The sequence below is a fragment of the Stegodyphus dumicola genome, chromosome 12 (genome assembly GCF_044657685.1).
Source record: "Stegodyphus dumicola isolate Sdum_Otavi_A_Nest chromosome 12, ASM4465768v1".
Classification (NCBI taxonomy): Eukaryota; Metazoa; Arthropoda; class Arachnida; order Araneae; family Eresidae; genus Stegodyphus; species Stegodyphus dumicola.
Window position 1 is genome coordinate 49,190,482 of NC_140779.1, and position 24,148 is coordinate 49,214,629.

The following is a 24,148-nucleotide window of genomic DNA, read 5'->3' on the forward strand; positions in this document are numbered from 1 at the left end:
AAGAGACTTCGTTACTATTCTAGTCATCTTTGAAGAGCAGCAATTCCTCCTAACCTCCGTCTACTCCCTGCCCACGGAAGGTCTTACAGATGTGACTTGCAACTTTATACGAGTGAAACAGAAATGCCCAACAGTACCTCACGTCGTTGGAGGAGATTTCAATGCACGTATTATATGGGGCTACCAAGACACAACGCCTAAAGGGAGAGACATGGAAGACTTTATGACCTGTCACGATCTACATTTACATAATAGTCAAGGGGCACAACCTACCTATGACAATACCTATCATAAAGGATGGCCTGATCTTACACTCTCAACTGCTAATTTTGCCAACAACTTTAGCTCATGGGATGTTCTAGATGATGAGAGTAACTCAGATCATCGATACATCCACTTCACACTAACACTTAGCCAGCATTAATATCCTCCAGAGATTCAAACTACCGGGCGGAAAGATACGACGACTGAAGAATGCCTTTCAGGAGCTGCTCATCAGAGAAGAAGCCATACTAGAAGAGCTTACCAACCCCCAAGAACTGGATGATTACACAGACCACATTCTGTCATTACTCAGACAAATATGTCAGATCCTCCCTACAAGAACCGCCAAAAAACTCCAAGGCATATCCTGGTGAACGGGAAGACAGATGAAACAGAGGTGTAGAGCTCTGCGCCGCCGCCTCAGATCTGCTACCAACGAAATTGTAACTTCCAACATCCTTACGGCCTTTCGGCAAGAAAGGGCCGCCTACAAGAAAGCAATTCTTGAAGCTAAAATTAACAGCTGGAGATCTTTCTGCACCAGTAACAGTAATCCATATGGAATTTTACACAAACTGGCAACGCAGATCTTCCAACCAGCGCAAGTACCAGTTCAACAGCACCACATACTATGGACGTAGCGGCCTCCACCGCCAAGGAACTTTTAAATGCTATCTTTCCCACAGATGATACACAAGCAGATACTTCAGAACAGAGGCAAATTAGAGAAGATACAAGCTCGCCACGCACACCGAACGATATACAGTTTTCTGCACAGGAGATACGTAATATCTTCCAGTATCTGCCACTAAAAAAGGCCTCGGGTCCAGACGGACTCGATTACGCAATTATCAAAGTTGCATATCAGGCACGACCATCCTACTTCCATAAATACTACAACCAGCTTCTGCATTATAAAATATTCCCCACAGCTTTAAAAAAAGGCAATGTGGTATTATTTTTAAAAAAGGATAAAGACCCCCTAGTATCGAGTTCCTTTAGGCCAATTTGCCTTCTGTCGGCGATGGGAAAGATTTACGAGAAGCTCATCGTCAACAGGCTAAAATTTCATCTACATCAATACCAAAGCATTAGCCCAAGACAATTTGGCTTCAAACAAGGCAGTTCTACCACTCATGCCCTGCAGCGAATCCATGAAGTCATAATTCAGAACAAATCGCAGGGCTACCAGACGGCTTTTATATCGATAGATTTGCAAAGTGCGTTCGATACCCTCTGGTGGCCTGCCATCAGGCAGGCCCTCAGAGAGGCAAGATGCCCAAGAAATATCTATCAAGTTCTGGACAACTATCTGGCAGACCAGCAACTGATGATCTCTAACGACAGTAGTACTGTTTCAATAACACAAGTGAGAGGATGTCCACAGGTGTCCTGTGCAGGGCCTCTGCTATGGACCTCACCTTTAATAGTCTTTTATACCTCACCTTTAATAAAGTCTTAGAGGCAAGGTGGCCACAACATACTGTGTTAGTTGCATACGCGGACGACGCGGCATTACTGGTCAGAGGCCGCACACGCGCTGAGCTTGAAGCCCGTGGCAGTGAGTCATGCACTATCTTTGCCAACCTCTGCGAAGAGCTAAAACTCAAAATATCCACCACAAAGTCCACTGCTATCATCTTTCCAAGAAGGGGTACAAATCCAACACGTAGCCCATGTATCAAACTACAAGGCCGGAATATTAAGGTCGTAAAAACTTTAAGATACCTTGGGGTAATATGGGACCCAGGTCTGACTTGGCTTCCGCATATCCAGGCACAAAAGATTAAAACATCTGCAATTGCCAGGAGATCACGACAATTCCAAGGCCGGAACTGGGGACGGAATCTCCAAATTCAAAAGGTACTTTATAAAACTGTAGCTGAGAAGGTGGCACTCTATGCGGCAGCTATATGGGCACAACCCATGACCGCACGCAAGATTAAGCAACTCCTATCACTACAGCGCCCATTCGCCATAGGCTTATGCAGAGCCTACCGCACCACTGCAACTTATGCAGCACTCACCTTGGCAGGCATCATACCACTTCATATCCAAGCGGAGCTAGAGGCCACATATACTAAAATAATACATCTACAGAAAGACGCAACCTTTGCAGGCACCTTACATAGCCCTGCAAATTACGAACATCCATGTACTCCTCCACACGCACCCAGCACGCAAGGGACTTGGCATTCACACTATCCTCAAACCGTCACGAAGGCAACCAGAAGGAAACTTTAATATGCACGCGTTCTACACAGATGGCTCGAAAACTGCTGAGGGTGTAGGTAGTGCCTTTATATACTACAGGCAAGGCCATGCTGCACACATTGGAAAGGGTACCTCAATCCTAATAGCATTTTTCAAGCAGAAGTAGTTGCCATAACAGCTGCCATTGAATACGTGGCGCATAGTCACGCCTCCCCGCTGATCATACGACTGCAGCATATCCTAAAAGATAATCGGCACGCACATGTTGACCTAGTATGGATTAAAGCCCATGCAGGTAACATGGGTAATGAGACAGCGGATGAACTCGTTAAAGAGGCTGCTTCGAACCAAAATGCCAGACCGATATCAGTATCAGCACCACCATCTTTCTTCAAAGTCAACTGCGAAATGCCGCTATCCAGTGGTGGCAAAGAAAATGGGATCAGGGCGACACGGGAAGGAGAGCGCATAGCTTCTTGCCAAAAGTAACCACGGAGCGCCTTTTGGCAATTACTCCCCTTACCAACTTCATTACTGGTCATGGTCCCTTCCCGGATTACTTCTACCGCCGCACCATCTCAACCACGGATCGCTGTGTTTGCGGGGGTGAAGGGTCACCGAACCATTATATCTTTCAGTGCCCACTCACGGAACAGTTCCACTTCCCGATACCAGCCAATATCTCAGCATTTCACAAGTTCCTAGCCAAAAACAGAGCGGCCATAAATAAAATCTGCAAAATAATAACCACCATTGCAGCATATGGCCAGGACCTCTGTCAACCAGAGTAATAGGGCTTACATGCATTACTTGCACTGACATACGCACTCTAATGCTCTACCATCTAATGTCTGACTGCATAGGGACAGAAGAAAATTGAACACCATTTTTAGGTGTTTAATTTTCTTTTGTTATAAGCTATTAAGTGTTTTTTTTACACCGTGCCTGTATGTTAATTCAAATGTACTTCAAATGCCAGATGTTAAACAATTGCCCCTGTATGGCCATGTATCCACACTTATAACTATTTAAATAAACTCCAGGGGAGGACGCGGGACATATGCCTGTTAACCTCTGTTAAACTTCAGACGTCCCCGTCCTCCGTCACCTGTCACCTGTCACCTGTTGATTGTAGCGAATTCGCTGATTAGCGTTCCTTAGCTGTTTTGAATTACGTTCTATTGGACGTTTGAGTAGTTAAAAGATTACTGTGAGATTGTAACACTGCATAATAATTTGAGAAAATTTAAGCATTTTTGTTGTGATAATAAATTTGTTCATTTTTCATCGAACTTGTGCATTCATTTCATAACGAACCCGTACGCACGCAACAATGAGTAGAATACCTTTAAAAACGGATTTTAAAGAAAATTTGTATGTATATTATTAGGCATGAGGGAAATCGAGAAATGGTGTTAATGAACTCGTGAGGAGAGAACTGAACAACAAGGTATGAATGTTATCCGTTCCAGCACTGATGTTCATTTAGCTTATGCAGATAAAGCAGCTCAGACTCTGAAACAGAAGAATTCTTCGTGCTACCTACTTTACGAGTAAAGAAGAAGTTTTATTTACATAAGAGTTCTTTATATACACCAGTCTTTACAAAACATATGAAACTATTTACGAAATTAAGATCCAGACTTAACACTTCTGAAACTACGTAAACACTTTTAATGTCAGGATCATATATTAATAGCAAACAGAACATTTTCTATACTTTTATATAAAATTCATAAAACTTCGCATTTTTATTTTCCCATATTTCCATAACAGTTGTCGGCCAGTTTTGGTTAGCGTCTTTTCTGGCGATACTTGTCTTTCTAATCATCGCTCGAACAATCATGGTTTTCATCGAATATTTCCTCGTTGCAGTGAATTTCAAGACTGATTTATCAATAGACGAAAAAGCAGCCATTTTCGTCACGTAAAAAGGTATTCCTCATAAAAGCTGTTCGAATTCAAACGAGAGCCTCGTAAAATTAAAACGAGACATCCGAACACAAACTTTGTTTCTAGGATCACGAAGATTCAAATGAATAGCAACGGTTTCTCCTGATATTTATATGAGAGAGGGTTGTGACAAATTGCTATATAGGGCTAACATTATTAGTCATGAACGCAATAAAATTGCGAAAATTGAGGGCTTATTGACAGAAAGGAAAAATAAACCATGCGTTTGGAAGGATTCTGTAATGAAACTAGAGAATGTTTCTTTGTTGCCATTCCCGATCGTCTAGTGTAAATAAATAGCTGCAATAAAGGAGAAAGTTTACGGCTGAATATATGACATCTTCTGACAGCTGGAATGAATGTAGGTTTTCCGATTTTTGAATTACAGGAACGAACATTTCACAGTAAATTATAGAAATTTAGCAAAAAGGGTAAAAGCTAAAACAAATAATTTAGGGAAAAAACAGTTTAGTATCGAGTAAATGCGAGGCGTAAAGAAAGAAACCGAAAGTGCCAATGTAGAGAGCCAAAAATGCTTCGTATTTCATTCACAGGAAAGTATACACAATGGAAAATTGTGAGCAAAAATCTAAATAAGCCGTATATATAGTTAACACAAAAACATCATTACCTGGTAATTACTATAATTTATGTTTGGAAATTCTACATCATCATCGAGAGGCAGTTGAAGAGTGATGCCGACATTTTCCTGAAAAATACATTATATCAGCAAAATATAAAATTAGTCACTACAAAAATATTCATGACATCTCATTATAGCCAAAAGTATTAGAAAAATAAAATGTGAAGTTAAAATGTGCACATAACATGTGGCTTACAATTACGGTCTGTTAAAGACGATCAGCTGATAAAATTATCAAATTACAGAACCTTATCTTTCAAACCTAATGCGAGATTAAGAACCGCTGTTTCATGGTATTTGAAAAATAATCAGTTCAATGACATACCTTTTCTAGATTTGGTACGTTAAAGAATTTATTCAAGGATGCATCCGTAGAAGTTTACCAGTAAAGGAGAGGTTTTATTTACATAAGATTTCTTCATATACGCTACAGTCTTTACATAGAAGTTTACAAAACATTTGAAACTATTTGCGAAATTAAGATCGAGACTTAACATTTCTGAAAATACGCAAACACTTTTAATGTTAGGATCATATATGAGTAGCAAACAGAACATTTTCGATACTTTTATATAAAAGTCATAAAACTTCGCATTTTTATTTTCCCATATTTCCATAAAAGTCGTCGGCCAGTTTTTAGTGTCAAAAAATGCCTAGTTTTGTTTCGTGTCAAAACATTTTATGCTTCGAAATTTTCGTAAAACTAATTGGTTCCTATCTGAGAAACATGACTTTTCAAGTTCGCTGCGGTGACACCTTACCTGTCAGAAAAGCAATTCATAGTGGGGTCCGCAAGGGTCAGTTCTTCCCCCCCCCCGGCGCTATGTTTATATCAACGATTTCCCGCACCCATTCAACACGAAAATACTCAAACACGCTGACGACACTGTAGTACTGACTGAATCCAGGAATCCCTAGCTGTGAAGTAATTTACAAATGCATCTCAATATGATCAATCACTGGTGCAAGACTTGGAAAATTAAGCTCACTGCCTCTAAAAGGTAGTATTGCGCTCTATCGGAGATAAAAAACAAGATTAAGAGTCAACACCGATATCTACTTAGAACTCTAATCTCCGTAGCTAATTCCGATAAATATTTAGGTGTTTACATAGATAAGTCAACTTCTAAAATCATACATCTTAAACCAAACGCAGCGTACGTGGCAGTTTATCCTATTACTGGCAAAAAATCAAAGCTCAGTCTAAAAATAAAGAAAATGCTTTATATATATCTAATTCGACCGATCATGCTATATGCAGTGCCGGCCTGGGCAATCGCACCTTGGTATGTGAGAAAGTATAATTCATAACGACCTGGATATTCCCATCTGTGCATATATTTATACTCATGACAGCTCATAATTTCTTCGAGAAGATGAAGCATAATCAGTATAACGCAATTAAATATTGGAATATGATCCAACCACTGAATACACTGTCAAACGCCCAAGGACAATTCGTCATTTCACAATAAGAAAAACATACATGCATTCAGATTCTTCATTATTTAATACAGAGAGATAATATTCGGTGGCAACAGTTTGCAAAGCGAAACTGACAAAATGCCGTTAATAGTTAAAGCAAAATGCCGTTTCGAAATTAATAGCTTTTCTGAACTGCCACACCTTTAGGCTAATAGAATAAATTCACAATAAATAAGAAAAGCTTATGCAGAACTGGAAATAAGTTTAAAAAATTATAAATTACTAGCACAATTATTTATTACAGTTAAACACAATTTTTAACATTAGAATAAATACATAAAAATTGTTAAATGTTTATCAGTATGACGTATTGTGAAATATTGAAATAAAACTCCTTTGTAGAATATTGCTATAATATTCATCTACAATTTAAAAAAAGCAGAACAAAATTTTAAAATTTAAAAAATCCATTTTTTGGATTAGTATTTTTTAATTATTGACACCAATAAAAAGCATAAAAATTGTAACAGAAAATAGTTTGTTTGAATTTCTATTAGTTCAGATTTAAAATATATTTAAATAGACAAATTTCCTTACAACACAGGAAAAGAAAAAATATCCACATCTGAAAGCATGCAACAGCTTTATAATTATTAAGAACATTAATTATGCTTTATAAACATGCTAAATTTTTAAAAATCAATCTCAATCTCATTTCCAAAAATAAAAATATCTAGAAATTCTAATTTGTTAAATGAGGCGCTACCACCAGCTTTTTCTTGAAAATTATACGCGCTGCAATAGCCAACTATTGTTAAGTTTCTGCAAGTCGTTCCTACTACTCCGGATGTTGTCAAGATGACAGCCGGGAATACGCCAGAAGAAGGCGAATATCCATTTGGATTGGTCTTTCTTATAAGGTCCATGAGCATGAACAGGACGTGACGAAAGCGCAGCTCATTCTGCTTCGACGAAGAATGCCATTAGTTTCTTATTTGCTATTTCTACGATTTAAGTTGCCTATCTATCTCCCAATAAGATATTCCTTTTCTGGAACTGCATGCTTCTGAAGGACTTTGAATTATTATGTCATTCACAACTTCGAACTGTCTTCGCGACATTTTCATGATGTCTCACTACTGCTTATCTTGGACTATCTATATTGCACTGACCATCTGCATTTACCATTAACTCACTGCATCTGTCTGCATGCTTCAAATTAATGCCATTGCTTATCACTGCACAATTTTTATGATGAACGCCTACTTTCGTAAGTACACTCATGTCCATAAATTAAGGATAATGCAAAATCAGGCAAAGGAAGCGATAAAAGCAAAACAAATTTCACTTATTTGTAAAGCTTATTAAACAAAAGGTAAAGAGCAAAAAAGATTCTATATGTTTGATATTTAAAAAATTAGATTTTTTCTTCCTGGAGCAAATTACAAAAAAAAAACCCTATTTACAAAAAAAAAAAACCAATATTACATGGTTGGTATTGATTGTTAATACATTTTATGTCTCCCAGACGATGCAATACAGTCCGTACAACGCCTAGGTATGCTGAGTATCAAATTATCGATCTGATCTTTGGGGGATATTACACCACTCAAAAAGCAATGCTCTCCGAAGTTCCGGTAGACATGTAGGAGGAGGTGGACGGGCTGCTACTTGGCGTCCAAGCACGTCCCAACGTGCTCTACTGGATTCAAGTCCGGTGAGAATGCTGGCCAGTCCATACGAGTGATATCCTCCGATTGAAGGCATTCGCTTACGATGTTTGCACGGTGAGGACGGGCGTTGTTATCCATAAACACAAATTGTGCTCCCATGGCGCCCCGAAACAAACGTACATGTTGTTCGAGAATGACGTCCCGATAGATTTGGCTTGTTAGGGTTCCAATTTGAACATGTAGGTCAGTTCTGGAACCCAGAATAATTCCACCCCAAACGAGCACTCCGGCACCACCGTAACGGTGTCATTCAATGATGTTTTCTTGGTAACAGGTACCTGGAGCTCTCCATATGAAAGTCCGGCGAGAATCAGACCGCTAGCTAAACCTGGCTCGTCGGAAAACATCACGCAAGCCCACTGTTGCGGTGTCCACAATGCATGCTCTCTACTCCAGGCTATCCGCAGGTGACAGTGAGTTGCAGTAAGTGGAACGCATCTGACAGGTCTACGAGCATATGGACGAATCTGCCCTAAGCGTCTGTACACGGTCTGCCTTGAAATTGCGGTACCAGTGCTAAAGAGCTGACGAGACGGGTCTGAGGCCGTGCTCCGCCTGTTTCTTTTGACAGTAACTGCCAAATACCGGTCCTCATTTGGCGTTGTAACTTTGGGGCGACCTGTGCTGTAACGTCTGCTCACATTACCATCATCTTGGTATCGCTACCAAAGCCTGGAGATGACACTCTGGGTAATTCCAAGTTCGTCTGATACTTCCAGTTGGGTACGCACACATTCCAGACGGCCTATAATTCTACCACGTAAAAAATCATCCAAATGCGTCCTTTGTCATAACTAATCGATTATTGCACTGAAATGCTTATAAAGCGCCTGCGAGCAATTTTACTTTGCCTATATTTCTTATATATCACTCTTACACTCTCGTCATTGTGACGTACCATCGGTGTCATCTGGTTACTTCCTGAAATTTGCATACGATTCTTGAAGATGTGTGTGGTGATTTTACAGGTGATATTTATTTTAGAGTTCGATTTCCGCGTGACTCCGAATTATCCTTAATTTATGGACATGAGTGTATTAAGATATGCCTGCTCACGCAGCTGAAATTTCTTCGCCCACGGGTGTTGGTACTGTCTAGTACCATTCATTCGGAAATATCTGCCTAGTGCACTTTAATGCTATCTACTGGCAAGTCTTTAGTAATTAATGACCAGAAAAAAGTAAGTTTATAAAATATTTCAAAATATTTAGCAAATTCAGATTAAGATCTATTTCTGAAAATATGCAGACGCTTTTAATGTGAAGATGGTATATTAACGGAAACTGAACACTTTCTATACCTTCATGTTAACTTGGCGATTTTATTTTGGCATATTTGTACACCAGAAGTCGTCAGTTTTAGATAGTTGTTCATTGCAAACCTTAATTGTATGCTCTCCTGGATACCTCCTTTGGTTAGGTTATTTGAATAGAGAAAGAACACAAGTGTTGTCTAAGATATTGGATGCCTTTATGGAGGGTTTTTAAGCTCAAGTGTCTCATAATATTTTCTATTTTTTTTTCAGTGTGTAACTAATTTGGTTTTCAGTATTTTAAAATGTACACTGGTGTGCAAAAATTAAGGACGAAGTAGAAAAATTAGCATATCAGCTGAACGAACGAAGAGGCAGAGCGGACAGGAAGACCAATCAGGTGATTAAGTAAGGTGATGTAGGGTAGCACATGCGCAGATATGCAGGTAGACGTAATGGGGGAGTGTCTGAGTAGTATAAAGCACGTTGTCGGGGTAAGATCAGTATTTCTGGCAAAGAGATTGCACGCCGTATAGTAGTTAAAATCATACCGAGTTGCTGCCTCAGCGTGAAATGGCGAATAATCAATCTGTTAGACGACATCTGGATGCTTTTACCCAAGGCTGAATCATTGGGAAGTTGGAGGAAGGCCGCAGTGTGCAAGTGGGGCTGCAGAGTTCGGAATTGCTCACAGCATCGTTTGATTTGAGACAATTTCAAACTACAGTAACAGCTATCCGGGGGTTTAGTAGTGGTCGTCCACGAGGAACCACACCCGCAGATGACCGGTATATTGCCTTACAGACCAGAAGAAACAGGCGGCAGACAGCGGGAGAAATCGCTAGACACACGACACAGGCGACTGGACGACCGATATCGCGTTTTACCGTGACCAGAAGACTGCACGGTGGTTTGCACGACGCCCTGTACGGTGTGTACCTCTAACGCCTGCCCATCGGAGAAGGCGTTCTCTGTGGTGCCGGGAACACCGGAATTGGAGAGAAAATGAATGGGGACGAGTACTTTTTACAGATGAGAGCAGATTCAGTCTGAGTAGCGATTCTCATCGCATACTCATCTGGAGAGAGCGGGGAAGCCGCAATCATCCCTCGAACATCATTGAAAGGAACAGGTATGGAGGTGGCGGTGTTCTCGTTTGGGGAGGCATCATGCTTGGTAGTCGTACAGACCTTCACATCTTGGACGCAGGTTCAGTCAACGGGACCCGTTATTGTAACGAGATTCTTCTTCCATATGTGCGGCTTTTTAGAGGCGCTATGGGTCCACAGTTCCCTTTCATGCATGACAATGCACCTCGCACAGTAGCTGCCGAACAGCTCTTAGAGAGTGAGGATATTGAACGTATGGATTGGCCATCACGATCTCCGGATCTCATTCCCATCGAGCATGTATGGAATTTTCTAGGCAGACGCTTGGCAACTCGTACCTTACCACTAGTAACGATTCCGGAGCTTCGATTGGCGCTGCAAGACGAATGGGCCTCAACTCATTGACACCCTCATTCTCAGCATGGGCAGACGCTGTGAAACCTGCCTAGCAGTCAGGGGAGATCATATCCCCTATTAAAGACCGGATGTTTCTTGCTGGACACCCATCACAGGGATGTTTCCGCCTTCAGTCGCATTGCGCTCCATGCTACTTTTTCAATAAAGCTTCTTTTTATCCCTCTGATTTCTCTTTTAGTAAGTGTTGCTTACATTACTCATGTCCTTACATATTGGGGATATTACGGTGTTAAATGTGTTGATTTGGAAAGCTTTTATACAAAGTTATATTGAAAAAACCGTCTCGTCCTTAATTTTTGCACACCAGTGTATTTATTTATCGTTTCCATGATATAATAAAAGGAATTTGATATTGTTGACAATAACTGAACATCTTTAACATTTCACAATAATATTTGGTTGCAGCAGCTTTCTAACAAGTATGTTAATTTAAGGTAAAGCGTAAGCGGATTGTTTGCCTAAGGAAAGTAATGTAAAAGAACTGGCTTATAACTGGTGCAATACATAGGGAAAACGCCCAAGCAGTCAGCGCGCTTGCCGCAGTTGGAATCTGTCAAATTACCTGTCCGCATTGCTCTTATATACTCAATCATTGGGAATGAGAGTTTTATCAAAAGCGCAAATATAACAAAAAATCTAAAAGCTTTCAGATTTTATATTAAGGCCAACGTTTTGTGTGTTACCTTTATTTAGTAAATATCAGGTTCTTCGCACTTAAACCATAAAAGCCAATTCAACAGCAATATCACAAAATTTAAAAAGAGCATAACTTTAGAATTTCCGATACAGTTTCGCGCGCTGGAGATAATTTTCTTTCCCGTACAGTGTTGCCATTCCTTGCTTTGAAATCACTCAAAAATTCGTGAGTTTTACAAAGTATGAAATATGTAATAAAACAAATTTCCAGATGCCCATATTCGATTGGATGCTTAAATTATTCAAAATTTGATGTCACTGGGTACCTTTTTTCACAATGCGAGGAATATATATACATTCATGCAAGTTATTCATCATTTAATTTTCACTTCCTTATACGAAGTAAAGAGGAAGTATCGTAATCACGAACAATTTCAGGTATGATATGTCAACGAAAATATACATTTTGACCGCTATCGAAAGCAATATAACGATGTTTTTGCGTGACATCTGCACGTAAGGACAGATTAAAGGATGTGTTTTGAATCGGATGCACCAAAATTGTGTAAATATATGTATATATATATATGATCTTAAATTCTCCAAGTTCGAAAACAAGTTATTGTAATACTTGGGCAGTAGCTGCAAAGTAAGATAATTTATTTACTAAAGAAATTTTGATTATATTATCTCCTAATATTAATTTTAGTAGAAGTATCTAATAAGAGTGAACCTATAGGTAGGAAGTTTAATTCCGAAAATTGTTTTAAGATAACTTGAATGTAAATTGTTAAAAATATTTTACGAGGCCTGAAGTAAATCATGAAATTTCAATTGGAAAAAGAAATTAAAAGCAAGCAATTACTGCTATTAAGCGAAAATTGGTTTGACTTTTCAATGGGAACAGATCCCGTCCAATGAACAATTAATCCACTGTTATTCGGCTCAGTGAGCTCAGTTATTAAGTTTATAAATAGTGCGTTTTTTGCTTTAAAAATGAATTTTATCTTCCAGTTAAGATTTTCATGCCTTTAGTTAACCTGCATGCAATAATTGTGGATTAAAAGTTTTTTTAATTGTGGCTAAGCCTAATTTTTGATCACCATTGCAGACATATTTGTTTGCATTTGAAACTTTGCAAAATAGTGGATTTGTTGCCAGTCGACTAAGCTTCACAACAACAAATTAAAATATTATTGCGAATTAGATTATGCTCAATTCATTCCGAAATCATCATTTAAGTTATCTTGTTTTTCAGCAGAAACTAATTTTAATGGTAAAATTTTTTAAATTGCTTTAACTGTACTTTGTGTTTTATGTTTTGTACATCTTTCAAATTTTAATAAAAATATTTTGAATTTTTATGCATATTCGCCTTGCCGCGAAGTGAGAACTGAATTACTAGCACATGCGCATTACATAAGAGGCGCCGATTAGTCTGAAAAACTCTGTTTAATTTCTTATATTTAGATTTATTATAGTATTTGAATAGAACATGTTGTAATTCTTCAGATGTAATTTTTGTGCACAGTTATAAAATGAATGAGATTAACTGTTAATGCGTTTAAATGAAATGCAGGAAATTTGCGTATAATTTATAAGATAAAAGGAATAATTTATAAGATAGAAAGAAATAATATTTATAAGATAAAGTATAAGAGGAAGTCATGTGGTATAAACATCAGATTATTTTAAATATAATGCAAGGCTCTAATATTTGGTGGTTAACGATTTGAAAAGCGAACCAACGTAAAGTGCCAAAAAGAAATCAATAGCCTTTCTGGGCAAACTGTGCTTTTCAGCTAACAAAGCAGTAATTCTAGATTAAGGTTTATACCAATGAGCTTTTCGCAGACTTATTAGAATCCAAGGCCAAAAGTGATAAATTTGCAAGTTATATTTAGCTGAAGTGTCCTAGCTAGGCAATTTTGTCATTCGATTTAACTCTTAAAAAATCTGAAAAATTTGATAAAAATGCACTCAATTATATGAAGCATTAAAAGGAAAAATTTACCGAAATTGAAACTTACTTTTGTCCAGTCAAATCTCAGATCTTCAATAGACATATTATCGGGGAAATTTTCAAAAAAGTCGACAGCTGAAAGATTCAAAGAATTAATGTTGAGCATGTATGTTGCATATTTTGTTCAAGCACTTCATTAATCAGTTTAATATTAATGATTCTGGAAAACTAGCTACCACTTAAAAGTGCGAGTTTACACGCGGCTACAGGTCATGGTTGGTTGGAGTTTTTGTTGTGCCATACAAAAGCTTGTTCATTTTCAAAACTTATGGCTACAGGTCAAATTGTCATCAAGTTTTAAAAACAGCCGTAAGAGTTCTGGATACGTACCAAATTTTGATGATACTTATTTCCACAAGGTACGAATTTACAAAATATTAAAACTTGAGATTCTGTGGAAGCTACCAAGTAGACAGTTTTCTATAACGCAACAGGAATGAGTTTAGCTTTGAAGGTCTTTTGTTTCGGACAATATTAAAATTTATGCTTTCCAGCCACACTACAGACAAATTTACATGCATAAATATTCCTAATCCCTTTCAAAGGATCGTTTAGATCGCACATTTAATGAACTTTACATCATATGACTTGACTGGCTAGTTTTTATAGATCTCGGTGTATAAACTATACTTTGGCTCCATTTTTGCCATTTGAAATTAAGGAAACATGTTTTCAAAATGTCCTGCTGGCTTAATTCCGTCTTACAAATAAAATTTGATGTTCCTTGCATCTAAATTTAGATTTATTGATTATGATAAAGCACATGAAGGATATTCATCTAAGAGAAATGCTTCACTGGACAACTTTCCAAGGAAACTAGCTACGTTACATATGGGGAAATATCCATGCAGCCTGCACGTTAACAGAGATTTTGAACCCAGGTCGAACTACTAGTATTCTACAACTTTACCGCTCGGTGACTGGTGGGCTGAACAATTAAAGCAGCAAGTATAGACAAAATCGGTTTTTTTTTCTAATTAAATCCGTTTCCCAAGTGGCTTGGAAATTTTATATTACTGATTTAATACTCTATTTTCCTATAAATGTTAATTTAACATTTCAGGTTTACGAAGTAATTTTCGATGTTTTACAAATTATACCTATTTGAAATGAAGATTATCAATTCATTAAACACTTTCACATATTTTAAGAACAGTTCATCTTTCAATGCGATACAAAATTATGTAAACCGAGTTTTAAAAGGTTCAAAATACTCAAGCTTTCTGGATTTGATGCTTCATCGGCACTTACGTATTAACATAACTAACTTGGTCCTTCTTATAGAAGAAACAAGAATGTTACCTACACTCATTTTCTTTTAGACATTTATCTCGAAAATCAACCACTGGATCCAAGCTAGTTTTAATTATGAAATTTTCATGGCGATCGCTACAATATTTGTGCGGATAAGGTGCTAGTCATCACATATGCATCATTGCACCAAATGGGAATAATCTTTATATCACGCCAATAACATCTTTGCGAAAAGGCAGGATAGAATGATATCAAACCAACAATTTTCCTACCTAGAATTCAGTTGCTTCACCAAATCTGTACTCTGAAATTTAAGTTTCTCTTTTTTTTTAATGAAAACAGATCGCTGTATACATGGGGTGAGTGAGTTTTCTGGCGCAAAAACCAATAATGATTATGACGCGCCAAACAAATGGTGGGATGACCTAATTTAATGGAATGAAATAATAAAAATTTTAAAAAAGCTACATGTACCAAATCCAGAGAATGAAGTCAAAAAACCTGGTAAAAGCACACATTAAAATATAATACAAAATCTGCTGAACAGATTACATTAAGTAAAAGCCAGTCTCTTAAATAATAAAATAAATTACAATTGGCCTCTCTTCCGATTAAACGGTCGAGAGGTAAGTCAAAGCTATTAAAATATTTCTAACGAAGACTTAAAACAGGGACACTCAATTAAAATGTGACGGACAGATAGACAAACTTTATAATTTGAACAAACAGGTTACTCTCAACTTTTAAAAGGTAGTTATGTGTCACTAGTGTGACCAATTCTGAAGCGAGTCAAAAGAAGTTCCTCCTTACGATTTTTGGTTGATTCCCAATGCTCAATTCTAGGTTTTACATGTCTTGTTTTGAAGTTGAACATCCGAAATTTGCTGCCATTTTATTCGGACCTTTCCCTTGATGACACAGCAGATATCTCTAAAAGGGATAAGGCGACTGGACAGTTCAACAGCAGATTTGGCTGCGATATCTGCAAGCTCATTTCCCTTTATTCCAGCATGTCCAGGAACCCAGCAGTACAGGACTTCATATCCTCGAATCGTTAAGTTTATATGAATTTTGAGAACATCCACTACCACAGGATTCTGAGTGTTGGGAAAAGCTTCCAAAGATTTAAGAGCACTATAAGAGTCTGTATAGACTATGAACTTTTTGTGGCAGAGCTTTGAGATGTACAAAAGACCATAATATATTGCAGTTAGTTCAGATGTTAGGACTGAGAAAGCATGGTGCAGGCATCTGCCCTCTATGTAATTTTCAAATACAAAAGCCATCCCGACGTCTGTAAACGATCTCGTTAGTGCTTGCCTCCACGTGGTGTTTGAAAACATCAAGAAACTGAATCCGTGAATTTTCCCAAGGTGGAATTTCAAAATTCTGTACTGCTTGTGGGCACATAGAGAGGGAAAGTTCCTCAATGACAAGGCGAACTCTTAATGGAAAAATAGGAACACAGGATGGACGTGTTTCAAATAAAGTGTTACACACATTATCAAGCAAGCACAGCTTATTGGGATGTTCAGGTTGGGATAGAATATTAAAATATTGCAAAAGGGACAATTACTCACGCCTCAGATAAAGTGATGGTTCATTAGATTCAACAGAGGCTCTGGACAGGAGAAGTCCTAAAAGCTCCTGAACAAATCCGCAGAGCCTGATGGTGTATGGGATCCAGTTTCAACAATACTGATGACCGGGCGGATCCGTAGACACCTGAGCCATAGTCCAGTTTAGAGCGGAAAAGCGCTCTGTAAATGCGAAGCATAGAGCAACGCTCTGCACACCAGGATGTGTTCCCCAACACTTGAAATATTTGGTGCTTTTAGACACTTCTTTCTCAGGTTTAAAATATGAGAAAGGAAAGTCAATTTTCGATCGAACGTCACTCCTAAAAATTTTACTTCGGGCGCAACTGGAATAATTGTACCATTCAGATATAATTCTGGCTCAGGATTGAGACCTCGCTTCCTACAAACGTGCACGCACAAAGTTTGCTTCGAAAATGTAAATCCCTGTTTCTCTGACCATTCTTGGATCTTATTCAGAGCCATCTGCAATTGCCTCTCTACGTATCTCATGTCTGCCCCTCGACAGTTAATCTGTAAATCATCAACATATAGAGATCCCAAGATGGTGGGAAGAAGTTCTTTTAATACAGAGTTTATTTTTAAACTAAACTGGGTTACACTAAGCACACAGCCTTGAGGAACACCCTCTTCCTGTTCAAAAGCATCTGACAAAACAGCCAATCCTTACTTGAAAAGTTTTAGTGTTCAAGAAATTCTGAATGAAAATTGGTAGGTTGCCGCGCAAGCCATTCTCGTGAAGATCGCGAAGTATACCGTATGTCCATGCCTTATCATAAGCTTTCTCAATGTCGAAGAATACCGAGACAAGGTGGCTTCTTACAAATGCTTTTCGAATGGATGTCTCCAAGAGGAGCATGTTATCTACGGTTGTTCTCTTTCGGAAACCGCTTTGATAAAGCGATATAATATTCTTTTCCAAGAAGTAGACTAGGCGGCTGTTTACCATTTTTTCAAACAGCTTTCATACGCAACTCGCAAGGGCAACTGGCAGATAGTGGGAAGGATTTCTTGGATCTTTCCCTGGCTTAGCAATAGGAATTACAACAGCTCTCCTCCATGCACTGGGAAAAGCATGCTCCTTCCACACTATTGTAAAGAGTGAGAAGGGCATTCAGTGACTTATAGGACAGATGCTTTAGCCTTTCATAATTTATGCCATCAAAACCCGGAGAAGACCTATGTGTCTGCAACGAAGCTCTCTAATTCCAGCAGAGTAAATGCTCTATTTTAAGGCTCAGATTTGGAAGAGTTGAATGCGATGGGATTTATTTCAGAGTGCCGCTTGATAGAGAAATGCAGGTGAATAGTTTCTGATGGAAGAAACAGCAGCAAATGTCTCACCAATAGTATTTGCAATTTCTTCTATGGAGCTAATCACTCGGCCATCTTTTTCCAAAAAGGAAAGTGAGTGGTCTTTATATATTCCGCATGCTTTTCGAACTCTTTCCCAAACCCGCTTACTAGACGTAGAGGATGTTATTGACGACACATATGAAATCCAAGAATTCCTTTGGCTCTGCCTTTTTACTTTTCGTGCATTTGCTTTGGCTCTTTTAAATGCAATGAGGTTTCGCAGAGTAGGATATCTACGAAAAATTCCCCATGCTTTTTTGTTTCAGTGCTTCATAACAGTCGCGATTCCATGGTTTCGAATATATTTTTCCTGATGTTTTAGGAACGGAGAGCATAGCCGCCTGAGTAATAGCAGTTGTAACTGCTTCCACTGCATCATCGATAAGCACATCTTCTACCATTTTCTGTGTGAGCTCTGCAGCTGAAGAGAAGAGTTCCCAGTCTGCCCTATCCAGTATAAACCGAGGGAGTCTCGACATGGGGTTTGCTCCTCTTCGTGCAAGAGACACAAAAATGGGATATTGATCGCTGTTGTAAAGATCACTTCCGACACTAAAAGTGCAAAACGGCAACAGAGATGATGAACAGATGGCAAGGTCGAGAGCGTGAAATGTCCTTGAAGGCTCATGGAATTAAGTATCCTGTCCATTATTCAGGAGACAAAGGCTATGATCTTCGATCATTCGCTCAATTTGTCTTCCTCGGCGATTTGTATCATTACTACCCCAGAGCAGACTATGGCCGTTAAAATCTCCCATTATGATGAAAGGCGCAAGCAGCTGCTCTATAAGACCATTTAAATCTTGCTGATCAATGTGTTCATTAGGAGGAAAATAAAGAGAAACGACTGAAACAATATGAAAATTTACTTGTACAGCGACAACTTGGAGAGATGTCATCAGAGGAAAGGAGCTTGAGGGATAATCCAGTGAGGTGAGGAGACATACACCTCCACTGGAACGCTCACCTGCAAGGTTATCCTTCTTAACGAGAGAAAACCTCCGAAGCTTTGCATGTTGATCAGGATTCAGATTAGTCTCTTGTATTGCCAAGCACACAAGATAAGCATTGATCATAGCTTTGATTTCAAGGAAATTTCGGTGGAAACCGCGACAGTTCAATGAGACGAGGGTGGCCATTATGATTGATGTTTATTCTTTCTGTGTTCCTTTTTAGTTTTGCGCGGAAGCAGATGTTCGGGAACTTCTAGACCATCTTCCACTTCCATGCTGTCTGAATCAGCAGATTCAGAAATAATTTCATTTGCAAAACTATTGCTGGGACTTCTATTTTTGGTTACTATTTTTGGAGGCACAGTTTTGGGTTTGCTCGGGATTGCTATTTATTTTGTATGACATGTGTTGGATTTTCATTTTTCTTGCTTGCAGGCTGCTGGGTTTTATTTGGTGGAGTCTGTGTACTTATGGAAGTTTGGGTGGCTATAGTGCGGGTTGATTTCACGGCATTGGCATATGATTTCTTTGAGGCTGTGTGCTTTGAACTTGTCTTCTGGCTTCGGCATATGAAATGTTCCTAGAAACTTTTATGGTCTGGACTTCCTTTTCGAATTTCCACTTCGGACAGGAACGAGAGAATTCTGGATGATAAGCCTTGCAATTTATACATAATGCGGCAGCAGTAACATTATCGCTATTGTGACCAACCGCCGAGCATCAAGCGCACGTCAGGTTGCCACGACATAACATCTTGGAATGGCCGTAACGCTGGCATTGGAAGCATCGCATAGGGTTTGGAATGTATGGTCGTACAGGACAATTGAAGTATCCAGCCTTAATATTCTTAGGCACATCAGGCGTTTTGAAGGTCAGGATCACGTGTTTCGTGTCAATCAACTGACCTTCCTTACGCATCTTGATCCGCCTGGCAGCACTGACATTTTGATCGGCTAGCTCGGAAACGAACTCTTCTTCAGAAACAGAAGGTCGACTGCCCAGATTACGCCTCTACAAATGTTAAGCGTTTTATGTGCAGATACTGTTATGTCAATTTGTCCTAGTTTGGTTAATCGAAGAAGAGAGGCAGACTGTACAGCCGAAATTGTATCGATAAGCAAATCTCCAGATCGGAGACGCTTTGTTTCTTGGCTGACCTATGGAGGAATGAACAGATTTCTGAATTATAAATGAAGATAACTTTTGAATTTCGCCAGAAGGACTTGAGACTACAACGAAACGGGGGCAATTGTTAGGATCATTTGCATTTGCATTGGTACGTACTTTTTTAGCAGTAGGTTTTTCAGAATTGGTTGTTGGACTGACTTCAAAGTCTGATTAAAAATATATGAGAATTAGCCATATTTGAAAGAAAATTGATTCGGGTCCGACGGCCCCACCCACCACGGAGCCCAACAAGGGAACAAAGATTCCTGTGTTAGGGCTAACTGGACCTATACGCAAACTGAAGCCCACAGTCGGCTTTCCCGAAAGCAGGTACTCCCGAGAGCTTATCCCCAAGCCACTGACACAAGGACTAGTGTCCAGCCGATTGACACCCGTGAGGACGACTAAGGTGCCTCCCGTTTAGCTGAAGCAGAGTCAAAAGCAGCGTGTTGGGGACAGTACCTCGTCCCTCAACTACCAGGACCCTCCTTTCCAGCGACACGGGTCTCCACGTACGGCAAACACGTGGGCAGCTTTCTCGCCACTCGAAAACTAGACACAAGGGCTGTTCCAGTCCCTCGTGACAAGCTCCAAACTCCGAAGAGAGAAACCACAAGGGAGAAGAGAAGGGAAAAAGTTCCAGCCAAAAGGAGGAGACTGAAAAGAGGATAGATCATTGGGGCTCCAGGATCGTGACACCCATCTCACCAAGATGATCCCCTGAAGGGCTAGGGTACCTCGGGATTGCCACACCCGTACTCACAAAAGTGAGCCCCTGAGAGGGTATACATGGAGCAACGAAACTAATACCATATAAACAGATCTATTTTGGCTTAATGTTAGAATGGCACATCCTTAGATTTGTGCACATTAAATATACATATTATATTCATTATATGTAGATTGTAACAGATGACACGAGTCATTCTTAAAACGGAGCATCAGCTGCAGGTTCCGTCATGCGAGATACGTCAAACTATAAACATTCCCTTTTTTACAGGTCATGCGACAACGAAAGTTAGAACTTGAAACGTATCGCGCGAGCTATGTAGTTATAAACTCAACCTTCTTTTTTAATGCGTGGTAATTCATAGCTATATTGGTGTTAGTCATAATTAGTTGACTTAATTAGTAGCCCTGAGATTCTTCCATGATAGACAAGAAAAATGTGTTAGATATATTAATTATTCTTCTCATGAAGCTTTAGGTATCTTTAGCTTTGCCACCAAATACATTTCGCGCAATATTCACGTTTGGCACTAAGTGCTGCCCCATTAACGTAAAGGAGCCAATAAATATTTACAAAAATGTACAAAATTATCGACTTACTAGGGTAAGGCAAGAGAGCTTTTTTGAATCCTTGATATACCTGCTTGTAAACATCCTCTGAAGAATTAATACTGCAAAGGGAAGCAACTGTTATAATTCTGACAATGAGGTTTTTCAAAGATACTCGAAAAAAATGTCGGAGAAACTTACATATCATTACTGAGGCCACTAAAGTTTCGAATTCTCAAGTCGCAAATATAATCTACTCCCATGTGTCTCAGCAAATTTGCATCATTTTGCAGTACTTTCAGGTACTTAAGACTCCTGAAAAAGAATTACGTGATCCATGAATTTATACTATTGAAAAGTTTATTACAAATGTATGAGCAATAATGAAATTGTTATACCAGTGATTTAAACTCGAATAGTTATCTAGTTAAGCAAGATACAATAAGACGACGAACAAATATTAATTTAAAAGTCACAACAACGAAAATTCCAATTAATCTTTGCGTTTAAGGAAATTATGCTTTAGTTCTCGTTTCATCAACAGCTGGTGCCAGTAGCTTAACTCCCGTCCAGTCTTAACGAATGGCTATATCTTATCTCGTTCTTTTGCAGATGAGGATGATAGTTCTGTTAAAACCATCAAAACTAGTCCTGTGAAAATTTGAAAATATAACGCTGATTTTTTTTTGTTTGAGTCCCAAATTAAAGTTTAGTTTTCTACTCGGCCATTCGTATAATAAACATATGACTAGATATTAAATTCAGAGTCATTCGTGCAAATAAATATTGGATTCTTCCGAAACAGATGGAGCCTTTCAAAAGCAGTCGTGACAAATTTACATCAGTAGTTAAGGGAAAAGAAATTACCTTTTGCTAGAAATTACATTACTTGTTAGCAAACATGGAAAACACTGCACTGTGTTAAATTAGCAAACATGGAAAACACTGCACTGTGTTAAGAAAGCTATTAATGATTTGTTAGACAAAAAATCATAAAACTAAATTTAAAAGAGTAAGATTATTCTCTAGATCCCCATTCATCCTAATAGCAAGGATGATAATTTTAAATCCAAGTTTAACAATTGACTAAATGGTTTGTTTTATTTGATCATGACAAAGCACGTTAAAGCTATCTGCTCTGTGAGCTATAATTAGGTTACGAATGTTACCAAAAAGCTTACAGAATTCTGTATTCCAAAATTTTAATCTGAATTTGGTTAGGAAAATCGAACCTTGCCTTCATTTGAAAAGACTAATCTCGCTTTTTTATGTGAAGAGATTTTCTTATTGCAAGATGCGATTAGATACTTGCAGGAAATCACTCAGAATTGATTTCAGTTTATTAATTTACCGTTTCAGTATACTAGCGCTATTTGCAGAAAGGAAGATTTTACCTTTTTTAAGCCTTTTGAAGGTAACTGGCCACACATGCCGTTGCGAGGTGTAAAAACAAACGCCAATGCACTCCTTTCCCTGGATTTTGAAGTCCAATAAAATGATATTCAGCTGTCTTACCCGCACAATACCACATATTCTCCATTAATGTGTTCGATGCAGCCCTTTCAGGAAGTCGCCAGGGTTGTGTTGTTCTAAATAGGTGCGGGTACCGGACGACACCCAATTTGTCATATTAAGCCGTCCGGGTGTCCGGGCCCTGCATTCACCTGTCACCTGTCTTACCCGCAACATCGTTTGTGAATCAACTAGATTCTACTGCTCTCGTTTGGTTTATTCAACTAATAGAAGCACTCGCGGAAACAGCGCGAAAGAAACTTATGAAGTTTAAAACTTTTTTCAGAAAGTTCGTTCTTGCAAAGCCTCGTGGAAGACTTTCCAGCAAACTGGCTGGTACGAATGGGGAACATTACAAATGGGGAAAACATGAAAACTCCCATGCAGCCAGTTCTATCGGCTATAATCAAATACATGTAGAAGTACCAATGCTCGGTTATTTTACCGATCGGACTGTTGGCAGTCTCATGTTCTAGTGAAATTCACTTGGGAACAAAATACAACTCGCATCTTCAAATTCTGATATTAAAATTCTAAATTTTTAATTTAGTATTAGCAGGCATTCAACCGACTAATATTATGCTCATTATAAAAATTCTGATAAAAGTTCACTTACTCTAACAGATAGTTTGCAACGTTAGTAGTCATGCCATATGTCTCGATTTTCTGCCAACTGCAAAAAATAAACATTACCTTGATACAAGGAATTTACATTGTTCTAATAAAGCAAATTAGAAAAACAAATCTACATTGTCATTAGAACTGAAATTTTTGGAAAGGCTAAATTTTCCAATTAACGCTACCTAAATACTTTATTCACAGCACAGTTTCTGCGAAAGATATACGTACAAGCAGTCAAAATATTGCATTTTTGCAAAACGTAACGACTTTCTGAAAATCAAAGCACTGTATTTCTTTATACTGATCAATTCAAGTAAACACATTTCGCATTCATATAAAATAAAGGAAGTAAATAATTGTCACGAAAAATCTGCGCTCATTAGATTAAAACGTATTAAAATGCACAGGTTGTATTTACATGTGGTCAAGCACATATGTTTGTCTAAAAAGAACATGTCTTCATAGAACACTTTCTAAGACAAACTGCCTGGTATTCATGTGATATATACATGAGGAAACATGAAGACCAACGACGCACCCAGCATATCTCTGGCCTCGAACCCTTAGTATTCAACGGTTTTAACCACTTCGCCAGTTACTGGGACCTAAATGTTTAGCAGTTAATAGTTTGTAGAATATTATTTTGGGTTATTCGCTTTTGAATTGAGCTTACTAGTTTTGCTTATTCTATTTTTTCTTTCGCAAATCTTTAATATTTTCTTTGCAATCTATCATGTATT

The 24,148-nt window shown here is 38.5% G+C and overlaps 1 protein-coding gene across 1 annotated transcript in view; it reads right to left on the reverse strand.

The window, feature by feature from the left end:
* The window catches only part of LOC118191970 (phosphatidylinositol-3,5-bisphosphate 3-phosphatase MTMR14-like), a 52,425-nt gene that overhangs the window by 18,976 nt on the left and 9,301 nt on the right, over positions 1-24,148 (reverse strand). The window contains exons 6-10 of the mRNA XM_085827714.1: positions 23,404-23,460; positions 21,477-21,590; positions 21,327-21,397; positions 13,677-13,744; positions 5,063-5,140 (exon numbers count right to left, since the gene is read on the reverse strand). Of these exons, the coding sequence (XP_085683840.1) occupies positions 5,063-5,140; positions 13,677-13,744; positions 21,327-21,397; positions 21,477-21,590; positions 23,404-23,460 (388 nt within the window). The remainder of the gene's footprint in view (positions 1-5,062; positions 5,141-13,676; positions 13,745-21,326; positions 21,398-21,476; positions 21,591-23,403; positions 23,461-24,148) is intronic.